The sequence below is a fragment of the Oryza glaberrima genome, chromosome 6 (assembly GCF_000147395.1).
Source record: "Oryza glaberrima chromosome 6, OglaRS2, whole genome shotgun sequence".
NCBI classification, from domain to species: Eukaryota; Viridiplantae; Streptophyta; class Magnoliopsida; order Poales; family Poaceae; genus Oryza; species Oryza glaberrima.
Genome location: NC_068331.1, coordinates 16,275,176 through 16,289,821, shown reverse-complemented (window position 1 = coordinate 16,289,821; position 14,646 = coordinate 16,275,176). Strand labels below are relative to the sequence as shown.

At 50.2% G+C, this 14,646-nt stretch overlaps 1 protein-coding gene across 1 annotated transcript; it reads right to left on the bottom strand.

Moving 5' to 3' along the window:
- Positions 1 to 1,462: 1,462 nt before the first annotated feature.
- On the bottom strand, positions 1,463 to 4,510 carry LOC127777100 (uncharacterized). The gene has a single exon (XM_052303607.1). It carries the CDS (start codon positions 4,230 to 4,232, stop codon positions 1,695 to 1,697), a length of 2,538 nt encoding a protein of 845 aa, XP_052159567.1. The 5' UTR covers positions 4,233 to 4,510; the 3' UTR covers positions 1,463 to 1,694.
- Positions 4,511 to 14,646: the final 10,136 nt, after the last annotated feature.

The window sequence follows — 14,646 nt, the reverse complement described above, 5'->3', positions numbered from 1 at the left end:
ACTCAGACACTTATATCAGTCTAAATTTAATCAAAAGTATATTAAAACAAGCGAGTGATATCACTCTCCATTCTGTTCTAACTCCACTTGCCACCCCTAATCGGGAGACACACCGTGGCTGGTGGCGTGCCACCGTAGAGTACAGTGCGTGCCGCATCCAAATCCGGACTGGCGCATTACCCAACCATGGAATGCAGCGGTGGTCGCGTCCCCAAGCAGAGGAGACCCGTCCCCGAACCCAACCACCGCTGCGACCCAAACAAAAGGCTGCAGGGCCCAACCCCTAGCTACGGCTCAGAGATGCCTGGCCCCAGCCCTACTCCCTCGCCCCAGCACATGTGCTGACGCTCAGGCTCATGCTCAGCACACACCCAAATACCCAATGGCCATGGATAGATTCGTCATCCAAACATAGATAATGAGAGTGCTTAGCTGTTGCAAGTGGCAGACAGGGAAGGGCTAGTCAATGGCGACTGCTTTGCTTTGCACCCAGCGGAAAAGCAGTTTTTCACTAGTGCAGCGGATGGCAGCTCCCTACTAGTACTCGGCTGGGTGGGAGGGACCCAAAAGCTGCAAGATCTGGGAGGCGTTTTAGGGTGGCTGTCGACCTTGTAGCTAAGCTAGCTTGCTGTCCGGTCAATTGATTGATCTACCAGCTAGGTCGTGTGGATGTTGTAGTGGAGCTGTACTCCAGTTGTGTTTGTCTTTGTCCCTCATGAACCAGCGCCAATTGGACGACCTGCACTTGGTTGATACGAGTACAATAGTAATGATAACAACAATATGATTAACCTGAAAAACAATCCAGGATTTGCCTGTCTATAACTAAGGATTTGTCAATCATCGCCTTCAGGCTGCAGGAAGAATCCAACTGATTAATAAGTGATTTTATATTCTACTTACGTGGATTGCTGACATGACATGTATCCCAGCCGTCTATACATCCAGGTCTAAGCAGAACAAACACTTCGTCAAAGGAGAGTTATTCGACTCCGTACAGCAATTTGGTCCTGTACGGTTACCGTACACGTCCGTTTGGACCTGCCACGACAAACCCCGAAACGAACTGTACAGACCACAACTTTCAAGCGGTTGAGAAATAACGCGACCAAGCAAGGAACGGGAAAAACCCCAAACGGCAAGACAGTGTCATGGCAGAATAAAGGTGGAATGAAATTGAACGACGATGCGACACCATTCACAGTTTCACAGCCAATTGGGATAAGTATCTAATTGTGCAATATGTAATGGATCAACAATGCTACTAAAGTTTGACTGGATGGCATTTTTTATAAATCAAGCCATGTGAACCTACCAACTTGGCAGTGTGGATCAATAACTTATTTGCAAGGAAATGAAGGAATGATGAAGCTGAATGTTGAAGGAAGACCTAACATGTGGCAAAAACAAGCAGATGTTGATGGGGGGAAAGAAAGAACTATAGCTGCACTGCACAACATCATGATCATCAACGAAAAAAGGAATTTAGCACACACATGAAGCAACCCCAAGAGATTTACATATACTCCTCCCTAATCTATCTGATGTAACTTAACATGCTATTATTTGTTTGTCCACATCACATAACAGCACCAAGCATGAAAGAACTTCATCACTATTACACGACAAAGCTTGAAAACTCTCAACTCACTCGTTAGCTAACTAGGCATACCAGAGGTTGTGTTCTGCTGGAATCAAAAGCCAACTCCGGTGGCATTGAGGGGCCTATGCCGGTCCTTCCAGAAGCAGGCATCGGGCGCCAGCCGTGCCGAGGATCGCATCGGCTCGGATTTGCAGCGCTTCAGAACAAACGGTGCATATGTTGCAGCGCCAGTAACTAGTGGCAGCTCTATCTTGAACTTCTGCTCCGCAGCTTCTTTGAGTGGTGATTTCTGCACAACCGGAGGTGGCATAGACACCAAATTTGCTGATGCAGGCGCTACACTCTCTTCTGTGTTCTTAGCATCACTGGTTCCTTCAGCATTGTCTGTATCCTTGAGCTCCTCCGCTGGAGCGGCATTGCAACCAGCCTTTTGTTGGCGGCGGTTGCGGCGGTTCTGGCCCTGGTAAGACTTCCAGTGGACGAAGTCCGTGCTGCAGACCCATGTCTCCTTGGAGACCTCCATAGAGAGCTTAGGCTCATACATCATCAAGAGGAGGCAATCTGGCAATTCACCACTTTTCTTTCTTCTCTGCTTCTGTTCTTCGACCACATCTTGTGCCTCAACACCTCCGACTTCTACCTTCTCACCCTTCTCATCAACTTGTGTCTCTTGTGTTGTTCCTTCTTCCTGTGCATCCAATGTTGCTTCTTCCTTTCCGTCGTCATGAGATTCAAGAGTTTCCTCTGCACTGTTTGGGGCAGCATGAACAGCGCAATCTTTTTCCGACTCTGGCTCAGATGAAATTTTCTGGCCCTTTCTGGATCCCATCAGCACCTTAGGCTCTGCAACAAGATGTTCCTGCTCAATAGAGAAGCTCCATCTGCGGCCATCCCTGTCGATGGAGAAACTAGCTCTCCTTGAGTCCTTCAAGCTCGAGAAGCTTGACCGACGTGCTTCTGTCTCGGCTGAGAAGCTGTGCCGCCGCCCAACCCTGTCACTGCCCGATGAGGCCCTACTACTGCTACCTACCCGTCTGCGGCTGCTCAACCGTCGCAGTTTCCTGTCCTCCTTCAGTGCTGTCGATGGGGAGCAGCAATTGCTTGACCTCCTGCCCTTCATCTCTTGCTCCTCTTTCTCAGGTCCTGGAACAGAAACTTCTTCCTGAGCTTCCGCCACAGTCTCCACCATCTCCAGCAACGGCAATTGGATATCCCTCCCTGTAGCTTCTCCTGCCAAAGCTACCTCCAAAACTGAGTCCTTCCGAACAATTGGTGCTTCCTCTGGCTCAATCTTCTCTTCATCCTCTCTGCAGTCACCGTACTCGCTCGCTTCTTCACCAAGATCTCCGCATTCAGAGGTCTCCACTGCTTCCGTCTCCAGTGGATCTACTTGTCCTGCTTCACAACCATCATGTAGGGAACCATCACACTCACGGCATTCAGCTTCTTTAGTGGAAACCGCTGAATCACGAGCTTGCTCTTTGCATTCCTTATCTGTGTCGGCACCATCTTCGTCTTCCTCATCCTCTTCCTCCTCTTCGTCGTCGTCGTTTTCGTTTTCATCCTTGACATTGTCAACCTGACTGACATTTGCCGCTGCAGGGGAGCCCCAGAAGCGAGTGGCTAATGCAGCCATACGAACAGGGTCCGACCTGCAGCGCATCAGCAGCAGCGCGTTTCGCGGCGGGATGCAGACGCTGACCCTCCCTTCCTCCTCCTTCCCAACCACCAAGATCTCGTCCTTCTTCTCCACTTCCACCTCCCCGACTACCACCGTGCTCTCCTCCTCCTCCACGTCCCACCCTTGCATCACGAGACCGACCTCTGAAGCCTTTACATCCTCGGCCGGCACGACGGCTGCTCCCTTGCCGATCTCATCGTCTTCCTCCTCCTGGATCGCCAAGAGGCACCTGGCCACGGCGGCTCCGCAGAGCCAGCTCCCGCTGGCAGGCGGGCGCCGACGCTTCTTGTCGGCGGCAGAGAGAGAGCCGCGCTCGCCGGCGCCGGCGGCGCGAGACGGCGAGCAGAGCGACCGGCCACCGCAGGAGCCGAATGTCTTGAGCGCCTCGCAGATGTTGACTGGGATCTGGTACACCCAGCCCTGGTTCTTCCCCGCAGGACCGTCCCGGTCGTCTCCGGCGCGGCGGAAGCTGGCCTCCGCGCTACCGCCGCCGCCGACACCCCCGCGCCTGGACCGCGAGCGCAACGCGGCGGCGGAGGCGTGCTTGGGCTTGCGCTTTCCTCCCTTGACGCGGACCTGGCCGATGCAGGTGACCTTGGGCGACGAGGGCTCGGCTGGCTCGAACCCGCCCCGGCCGCGGCGGCCGCCGGAGGACCCCGAGGGGAACATGGGGGACTGCCCACCTTTCAGGCTCCCGCTGTTGCGGAGGCGACGGCTGAGGGAGGGGTGGAGCGGCGGAACCGGCGCGCTGTCGGCGCCAGCAACGGCACCGGCTCCGCCGCCGGTGCGGCCGGGGCTGAGAAGCTTGGAGGAGCTGGAAGGGCGCAGGGTGGCGGGCGCGCCAGAGGATGCGGAGGCGGTGGAGGGGCGGGAGGTGAAGCAGATGAAGAGCTCAGTGCCACCGCCGCCGCCGCCGCCGCCCCGGTCCGAGTGCTTCTTGCGGCGCATGAGGGGGGGAGGGGATGTGAGGCGTGTGACCTCGCTGTTTTTTTCTCCTCTCTGTATTTATGAGAGGAGTGAGGCGTTGCTGCTGTGGCTGGCTGCGCTAGCGTGTTAGATGCGGTGGAGGGGAATAAATTAGGGTTTGTTGGTGGTGGCGCTGGCAGTGGAGAGTTGGAGACCGGAGAGGAGAGGCGAGGTGTGCGCTGTGCGGGAGGAGGAGAGGGGAGGTGGTGGAAGATACAGAAATGGTGGTGGTCTCGGGTGGGTCTGGGTCTGGATGGCCATGGGACTGTGGGAGGCAGGAGCAGCGCCCGCGCCACGCTGGGTTTGTCCTCCTCCGGCTTGGCGATGGAAAGTTAAAAGGAAAAATAATATATATACCTATTTTTAACCTTTTTAAAATTAGGCATCGTTACATTATCAAGTTTTGGTAATGATAGATTAAATATGATATTGTTAAATTCTTTAGACATGACCAATATATCGTAATAAACTAAACACCGCCTTAAATTTTGTCGATTTTACCAAACAATGGTATAATTTAAAATGGCATGAATCTGAATAGGCCCAAAATGTTTTTCCCATTTTGTTTCTTTTTTCTTTTTGTTTTTCTTTTGAGGACTGATTTGCCCATAGTTTTCGGATTGAGATCATATACATTACTAAGTAAACAAGAAGTGGACCTATCCATGAATAATTTTTTTTTGCATATGCATCATGTCGCCTATCCAAAATAAAAGGTTGAAATGTATGAACAAAAAGTTTTCAAAATAAGTTGTTATGTATCCCGTCGTCTATTCAAGCTTTACTTCACTGCCTCCGCTCTGGAGCCATCATCGAGTTATCGAAAATGCTTACGATCGGACGACCGATCCAGCGCAAACTATCGGACACTCGGACGACGGACGCACCGTACAACTCTTTTTTCAGATTATGAGCCAACATGCATACTGTCTCTTTTTCAATACCAAAACCTTTCTCTAACACAAGATAGCACACATACTAGTCTTGCCCACTCTCCCCTACACATGCATGCATTTTTTTAATAAGCTTTAAATGTTTTTTTTCCAATAATCATCTATCAAATTTGTGATTCGATTACACCATTATATTCATTCTAATTAAATCTTTATAATAAGATATCACATGACTATATTCTGATCGAAATATTTTATTTTTATTTTTTTTGCAATAAATGTTTTTTAAGTTTTTCACATTATTTTATTTATATATTTCAATAAGTATTCGATTATCCTACGCCTCGGTCGCCGGGGGGAGGGGAAAAATCGGTCGCTCCCCCCTCCCCCCCATGACACGCGTGCGCACGTGCGCCCTGGGCCCCACGATGTGTCACTGACTACCTACTACGTGTCTCCACCACATACTCCGTTGCAACAAATTACCCATATATTTTGGAAACTCTCTATTAAAGGAATTCGTTTTATTTTTTTTCTAAAAAAAATGTCATCTAGTGTACTCACAATGTTTCACTATGTATATATCTAATATTGCAGAGAACCGAAATATTCTTTTGCAACAAATCACCCACATATTTTGGAAACCCTCTATTAAGGGAATTCGTTTCATTTTTTGTTCCACAAAAAATGTTTCACCTAGTGTACTCACAATGTTTCACTATGTATAGATCTAATGTTGCAGTGAACTGAAACATTCTTTCGCTATTTACTGAAACATTGTTTTCATGTAAGATGAAACAATGTCCGATTTAAATGATTGAAACATTTTTGATCTACTTAGTGAAACAATCCCGATATACTTAGTGGAACATTGTGCAACATTTCAAAAGAAAATCAATAATAAGCTTAAAAAAATTCGTTGGAATATATCCATGTGTGGTCTTGTTTTAAAGATTTAATTGCGATAAATATAGTGATATAATCGGATCATGCATCGGATAAATATTTTAGGATAAAAAATAGTTTAGAGTTAGTAGATTTTCATACTGCATGAGGGAAGAGAGAGCAACCGTGATAGTGTGTATGCATGACTGCATGCTGCAGAGAGAGCAGAGATCTATAACTAGAGACAGCTAGAAAGCGCATTTGCATGCGGCATAGACCATAGAGACAGAAAGACTAGTGTATGGGTGTCCGATTTTTCGCTATTCCTCGGACGTCCGACGCGTAGTTATCTCCTCGAGTTATGACATCATATTTTGAGTTTTGTAGCATATATCCATAATTATCATCTTCCCCGACGTGACGTTGATTTCGAACCTACCTGACGGCCATTGCTATTATACCAAGCTGCAGTAAGGGGATTTGGAACATGAAAAACATATCGCGTGATCGATTGCCCCAGGCGATCAGTTTCCCTCCCCCACGCAGTTCCCTTTTTAGCACCGCTTTACTTTCCTATTTTAGTAAGTTTATACATCTAAAGTTTGTACACCTAAAGTTTATAGACCTAAAGTTTATAAGTCAAAAGTTTACATACCCAATTCAAATTTGAATTTGAATTCAAATATTTTTTATATATAGTATTTCTATGCATAAAGTTTATATATACTAAGTTTACGGTATAAAGTCTATACTTATCTATACATAAGTATAGAGTCTATGAACATAAAAAAGAGTATTAAAAAAAATTTTCTAACTTATGTTTTCTTATTTTTTTAAAAATTTATGGTGTAGTAGGAAGAGAAGAAGGGAGGGGGAAGGGGAGAGGATGCGGGCTTTCCCGATCGCGCGCCCTCGGCGCGGCGCGGGCGATCGATCGCGCAAGACCCTAACAATAACATTTTCTCTTCTCGCATCTCTTCGATTTGTTCTATATCTTTGGAATGTAATAATAGCGTTTGCAACATAGATTAAAACAAAAATAGTCTGCAAAATGTATAAAAATAGTTACGCTAAATGAGATTATCTTAATCCATCCAAAAACCAAATTGAACCCTCACTATTGTGCTTCAAAACCTGATTTGACCAAAACCCAACCATTCGCCAACCCAAAACCCAACCGTCTCCCTCTGCTCATCATACTATGCCGCTAATCCACACCATAGGTCCACGTTTTTTTTTTTTTTTAGTATTTGTTGCAATCTGACTAGCCACTAGCCCACTATACATCTTCAACCAGCGACAAACATTATTTAGTTCTTCTACATCATGTTGCTGACAAAAGATCCACGCTCCCATCCGCCCTAACACCTTGAAAATTTCGATTCTAAAATATGAAAGCGAAAATTTGAAATAATTAAAAACTTTTTCCAAAATTTCGTCATGCTAATATTTATTAAATTTCCTTTTTCTTTTCCTGGTTGTGCCGGTGCAAAAAAAATTAATAAATAATTCCAAAGGATAATTTAAAAAGGAATAAAATTCAAACAACATTAAAATAACCATGAGTATAAATTAACATAGATTAAGAAAATACTTTGCAATAAAATCAAACAATAACTAGTTACTAAAACCTTCTTTTAACTAAATCTTTTAAGAAATAAGCTTTTCAGCAAAAGTATAATTTCGATCCTTCATTGGACTGGCCTAGCCCAACAAGACCCAAACCCTAATCCTTTTAAACTCTATAAGTTTAAATTAGTTCCCTTAACTTGTTCCTTATTCCTTTCAAAAAAGTACACCGAAGGTCCCTTAACTTATCATTGAGCTACAAAATTGTCCCCCAGTAGTAAAACTAGATTATTTGAAATCCCTAACGTACAAAACCATTCACTTTAAGTTCTTCGGTGATTTTAACACCGATTTCGTCCGACTTGGCGGCTGAGTCAGCATAGGACCCACGTGGGCTCCACATGTCAGGATGCCACGTCAACACCCTTTCTCTTCCCCCTCCTCTCCCTTCCTCCTCCTCCGCCTCCTCCTCCTCCTCCTCTCTCTCTCTCTCTCTCACTTTTCTCCTCTCTAGGCAAGCAGGCCGGTAGGTGGGGAAGAGGTCGCCGGGGCAAGGCGGGAGAGGAGGAGGTGGCGGGCGATGAGGCGACGATGGCGGCGGTTGCGACGTGGGAGGGGTGGCTACCGTGCCGAGGTCAGAGTGTCCCTTTCTCCTCTCTCTCTCTCTCTCTCATTCCTCTCGTTTGGACAGGGCAGCTGACGGGTGGGGAAGAGGCCGATTGTCGGCGATGCAAGATAGGAGGTTTGGCGGCCGACGACGTGAGGGAGGCGGCAGCAGCGAGGCGGGAGAAGGGGAGGGCATCGGCGGCAAGAGCACTGGCGGGGAGAGCGAGGACAATGGGGACGCACCGCTGCCATCGTCCATGGGCACGGATCCCCTTGTGTATGCCATCGAGGTAGGCTACTGCCACTGCCACCATAGGCTAGTTGGCGAGGAGGAGGATGGGAGGGGTCCTCAGGCAATCGTGTGGCTGGCCACCGCCGGCCACCATGCTCCTCTCCCCACCTTCCACCACCACACTCGCCGGCGCAGGCGCTGGCTCCAGATCCACGAGCTCCCTATGGGACGAAGATGGTGATGATGTGCTCCCACCGTTCTCTTTGCTGTCCCCCGTGCTCCCACCGCCGTCGCTTTCCCCTCCTCCCACGTTGCCGGCCGCCGGACCTCTTTCCCACCTGCCGGCTGACTTGCCCAGAGAGGAGAAGAGAGAGAGGGAGAGGGAGAGAGAGAGAGAGAAAGAGAGAGAGAAGGAGGAGGAGGAGGAGGAGAAGGAGGAGGAAGGGAGAGGAGGGGGAAGAGAAAGGGTGCTAACGTGGCATCCTTGCATGTGGGGCCCACGTGGGTCCCACACTGACTCAGCCACCATGTTGGAGAAAACCAGGGTGAAAATGTCACACACTGAAGTTCTTTCCTCAAGCCTAAATTGAATTTATAAATCACCTTGAGAAAATACCGGAGTCAAAGCAAGAGAAACCCTAATAAATTAATGCAAATAATAATCGGAATTGCCATGTGGGATTTTTCTTGAGTTCTACATGTCGAAATATGCTAACAAGATTTTTATTGGAATTTTCAGAGCTCTAGAAATAATTTTAACAAATTAAAAAGGAGCACAAGCATTATTTAATTCCCTGGAAATTCTTTTCCTCCTTTTTCTCTCTTTTTTTCTTTTTTCCTCTTTTTCTTTTCGGAATGGGCCGCCGGCCCATTCTCTCCTCTCTCTCCTTCCTGCTGGGCTGACCGAAGGCCGAGGCCTAGCTGAGCCGGCCGCCCGAGCCCTCCTCTCTCCCGGGGTCGCCGACAGGTGGGGCCCACCTGTTGGGTCCTCCCCCAACCTCCAGCCGCCGCCACCGCGCCCTGCAACCGCTGCCGCGTCCACGCTCCCGCCTCCTCCGGGCCACGTCGGCCATGCCCGCGCATGATCCCGCGTCTCCCGCACCCACTCCCCCTCTCCCGCCCGCGCCCGCGCTCGAGACAGTCGGGATTCGATTTTCGAAACCCGCCTCTCTCTCCTCTCCCACTTCCCCCATGTCGGCTGGCGATGCCCGCCTCTCCCGGCCACGTCCGAGCTCCCTCTCCCCTATTTAAGCATCCCCACTCTCCCCTCTCTCCTTTTCCCCATTTCGCCAAGCTCTCCCGTGCCCTCTAACGCCCTAGCGCCGTCGCCCTCCTCTCCGCCACCGCCGCCGCCGCTCCGGTCGCCGCTAGCCGCCGCTAGCCGCCGTGCCAAGCCGCGCCGCCGACGCCGTCGCGTTCGCCGTCGTGCGGGCCGTCCCGTCCACCCCTCCTCCGTTGGAATCCGCCGCCGGAACCCACTCCGCATCGTGCGCCGGTGAGCACCGCCATGGCCGTCGCCTTCCGCCGGCGTCCTCGCCCTCTCCCTTTTGCCTCTCTCCCTCTAATCCCTCTCCTCTTGTTCGCTAGGTGGTTCTGGACCTCGTCCCGCCGTCGCCATCGCCCTCCGTCGCTCACCGTCGTCGATCGTCGTCGGTGAGGCCCCTCCTCCCCTTCTCCCTCTCTCCCGCACCGCTTAGCCGCCACGCCGCCGCCTAGCCGCTTAGCCGCCGCTATCGCCGCCCGCATCGCCGCGACGCCGTCGCTCTCCGCCGCCGGCCGGTTGTCGCCGGTCGCCGCCTCGCGTCGCCGCTGCACGCGCGCTGCGCCGCCGCGCGCCATGGCCGCCGGGCCGGCTTGAGCCGTGCCCGCGTGCACCGGCCGCGAGCCGCATCCGCCGTCCGAACTACCGGATGGTAGATCGGGGCCGTATGTTCGGCCGCCCACGTGGCTGCCGCGTCGGCGCCACGTCAGCGCCACGTGGTGCGCCGTTCCCATTCCCGGTCCGTGGACCCGGTCCACTGCGGACCGCCACCCGTGTCGCTGCCATGTGGGGCCCACATGTCGGGGCCGCCCCTCTCTCTCCCCGGGATATATTTATTGCGCAATAATTCAATTAAGGATTTTTCTGTTTATAGTAAAAACACAGTGAATCTTCTAAAATTCATATTTAATTCATCCGAGCTCCGTTTGAGCCCATTCAAGTATCAGTAAATCAAGAAAAAAGTGTAGAATCCATTAAAAATGGTTCTGTTCTCTGTTTTAGTAGTCTTATAGCCTGTTTGTATTGTTTGCTTTGTATATCGCTTAAATTCCGGCTCTCCCGACGCTCCGGTGTACTTTGAGATAGTCGCCGAGGTTCCTCCAGCAGCAGAGCAAGGCAAGTCATGCTTGTCACTTGAACATGTTGATCCTATATTGCAAACGGTCTATTGTTTTCCTTCAAATACTGCATTGTTTTGCAATAATACTATGGGATGGTTACCTACTGTTACAGCCATGCTATTTTTGGTACCTTGCTGCTATTTTTGGTACCTTGCTCCTTTGATAGCTTGGGTTATAAACATGACTAGAGATTGGATTAGGGATTGCTTAGTCATGCTTAGTTCAACTAGCACATAATGGGGAAAATCATACTAATGTATAGACTGTAGGCACTAATGTTAATGTTGGATTAGTGCCACCGCTTCGGTGTTGGTTAATTAAAATAAATCACATGGTGGGCTGTGGGTGCATGGTTTTGTTGGTCGCGCCCATGGCATATAAGGACCGGTTCGCGGGATGCCCTAGAAGAACTTATCGTAGTTACCACAAGCCAGCGTGGGCAACGGCTGGGCTTGTAGTGTAGCTTTCCTCTAGTTAACGCATCCAGGCAAGGGTGGGCGTGATGGAGCGGGGCGGGCCCTGCGATGGCCTCTGTCACTTCTGGATTCACCTAGGCACGAGAGGGGACTGCCCGTTGCCCGCTGGGGACGGGGGTGAAACCTGAGGTGTGGTGTGCTTGGCAAGAGGGGGTTATGCGAAGGGTCCTGTCACGGCCTCTTTCCGGTTTGTCGTGGTGGCATGTCGGCGCACGGAAACGTGTCGTGGGGCTGTGTCTTGTGGGTACAGTTGTACACCTCTGATCAGAGTAAAACTATTCGAATAGCTGTGCCCGCGGTTATGGGCGGTCAACCAGATTCACCGTGATTAGTCTCACCCTAGTGTAGTCTGATGGAACCGATTAGTTCAGGTGGTTGGTTGGGCCTATTGCAATGTGGTGTAGCGTTAAACAGTGGATGGTTAATATTGATTAATTATTACAATTGTTTTACCGCTTTCAACTACTGTTTATAAATGCTCGCGTTATGCAAAAGCACCTCTCTAGCTATCCTTTGGTAATATCCTGCATCATACCCCCGTTCCGGTATGACTTGCTGAGTACAGTGGGTAGTACTCAGTCTTGCTCTATTTTCCCCAACCCCAGAGTTGGAGTATGCATCAGATGGTGGTTTCTCCGAGGAGTAGGCTTCGTCCGTGCCGTCGAGGATGCCTGTGGAGTGGTGTTCCCGCTGCCGTTCAAGTCAAGGCTTAGCTCCAGTTATCTTTTGTTTTTCCGCTGCATTTATGTAAGACTTTTATAATGTTTGTAAGACGTGGATCTATATGTCAACTTTGTCGTTTGTGTACCCCGGCCGGTCCTGGACGGGGATTTTAATGCACATTTTGCTTGGAATTCTATTCGGGAATTTCTGGGCGTGACAAGTTGGTATCAGAGCCGACCTTGACCGTAGGACAAGCCAAATAGAAAAACCTAAGAGCCCTCTGAATCCTTTTCATTGCATATGTACTTTGCAATTGGATTTGTTCCGGGAAAATGGGGATCTGTTCTTGTGGTTCAAGGAAAAAAATCTTGGTTGCTCGTTTAAGTGAAATTTGTCAAATCAAGTCAGTCTAGGGTTTCAGTAAAATTATTTGAGATTTATTTGACAGTCAGTCGGGATTTGATGGGAGGAATGAATTAGGTACTAACTCAGGAATATGGGTTGCAAGGTATTTATGCTCTTATTATTATTATTATTATTATTATTATTATTATTATTATTATTATTATTAGTATGTATCTAATTTCTCATTATTTTATCGCTATGTAAGTCCGTCTTGTTTATTCGCCCTCATGCAAAAATGATCTATGCACAAAATTCTGCTCTCTTTTGTTCATCTTTATTGAGTCTTTTACTGCTTTATTTAAATTGTATTTGAGCATGCATTGATCCTACCCCTTTGTCTTCTCTAGATGGCCGATCACCCACCCAACCACCGCGGAGAAGGCATGGATGATTTTGTGGCAGAGTTGGCTCGCATGACTCTGGTGGTGGGCTACCCCAACGCGCCGGAGTACTCAACCGTTCCGCCGCTTAGTGGCGAGCTTCCCCACCGTGTTCGTCTGGAGGTTCATGGCTATGTGGGCACCTGCCTCGCTAATATGGTGGTTGAGGCATCTGGAGGCACAGCAGATCACGCTTGTCAAGAGGCAGCATATCTGATGATGGCCAGACTTCGTGACCGCCACAACTACATCTTCAGCAACACGGCGTACCGCTTCCACCCTCGCCGAGCAAGTGGTGACGACGCCAGTACCTTCCGTCCGACAGCCGGCGAGAACGACACCACCTTCGGTCACATGTGCGCCATGATGAGGGGAATGGACAGGATGCACTCTGACCTGCGCAAGGCATCCAAGGCCTTGAAATGATGGGAAGCTTGTGAGGATCATAGCTCTAAAGGATGAGATAGCACGCCTAAAGAAGGAGAATGCTCAATTGAAGGGTCTCCCAGCGCCAGGAGGAGTTCGGATCCGCACCACGCCCTGTAAGTCCATGACTGCTCCCGTGCGCATTCAGCTTGCGCCCAGGGACCCACCTCCGCCCGCAGCTCCCGCAGCTCCTCCCGCAGTTCCTGCAGCGCCCGCAGCTCTAGCTCCAGCGCCAGCTCCTGTTCCAGTGTCAGCTCCCGCGTCTGCTCTCTCCTTCGCTCCAGCGTCAGCTGCCAGGGGTCCAGCCAGTGGCAACGGAGGGTGGTTGCCTGCTACTCCCAGTGGCAGCCGCGACCGCAGCAGCAGCAGTTCTAGTGGTTCTGAGCCGGGCAGCGGTGAGACGTATCTGCCAGACTCCAGAAGCCGCTCAGAGGGACCTGGCGACGAGCAGGAGGACGCCTTCGACTCCACCGACCGCAGGAGCCGTTCCGAGCATTAGGCTCGTTTTCCCTTAGTTTTTCGACTGCTTAGTAATTGCCTATTAGTTTGTGTGTCTAGGTTTGTTCGCTTGTGAGTCAGTCGACGGTCGATATCATGTCCCTATGATATGGCTGTCTTAATATGGATTTGCTTGCTGTTTTAAGTGTTTTAATTCAGATCAGAACAATTGCAGTTTAAATTCCTATATAATAAAGTTTAGTTCCTGAGCAATGTTTTTCTTCTTTTCTTCCTCCCCCTCCGTTTGCTCTCCCTTCAGATGGTCAACACCAGGAATGGCAGCCGTGCAGCAGGTGAGGGCAGCAGCGGTGAAGAACGCACCGACGGTGGACACCCCAACAGCGCCTCTGGCAACGGTCCGCCACCGCTCCCAGAGAACCCGACGCTCGCACAAGTGATGGCTCATCAGACTCAGATGATGGCGGCTATGATGCAGCAGATGCAGCAACAGCACCAGCAGATGCACCAGAGGATGCAGCAGCAAGCCGAGCAGCAGCAGCAGCAGTTTGGTCCCCCTCCCCCTCAGTCCAAACTGCCGGAGTTTCTACATGTCAGGCCACCCACCTTCTCTAGCACCACCAACCCCATGGAGGCGAATGACTGGCTCCATGCCATAGAGAAGAAGCTAAATCTCCTGTAGTGCAATGATCAGGAGAAGGTCGCCTTTGCCACACACCAGCTCCAGGGTCCCGCGTCAGCTTGGTGGGACAATCACATGGCTACCCGCCCGCCAGGCACAGAAGTCACTTGGGTGGAATTCTGTCACAGCTTCAGAAAGGTGCAGGTGCCAGACGGAGTGGTGGCACAAAAGAAGAGGGAATTCCGGGCACTCCATCAGGGCAACAGGACAGTGACTGAGTACCTTCATGAGTTTAATCGTCTAGCGCGATATGCACCGGAGGATGTTCACACTGACGCAGAGAAGCAGGAGAAGTTCCTAGCAGGCCTGGATGACGAGCTGACCAACCAATTGATCTCTGG

Excerpts from the sequence above, each read along its gene's own strand:
- LOC127777100 (XM_052303607.1), bottom strand. The coding sequence starts at position 4,232 with ATGCGCCGCAAGAAGCACTCGGACCGGGGCGGCGGCGGCGGCGGCGGT.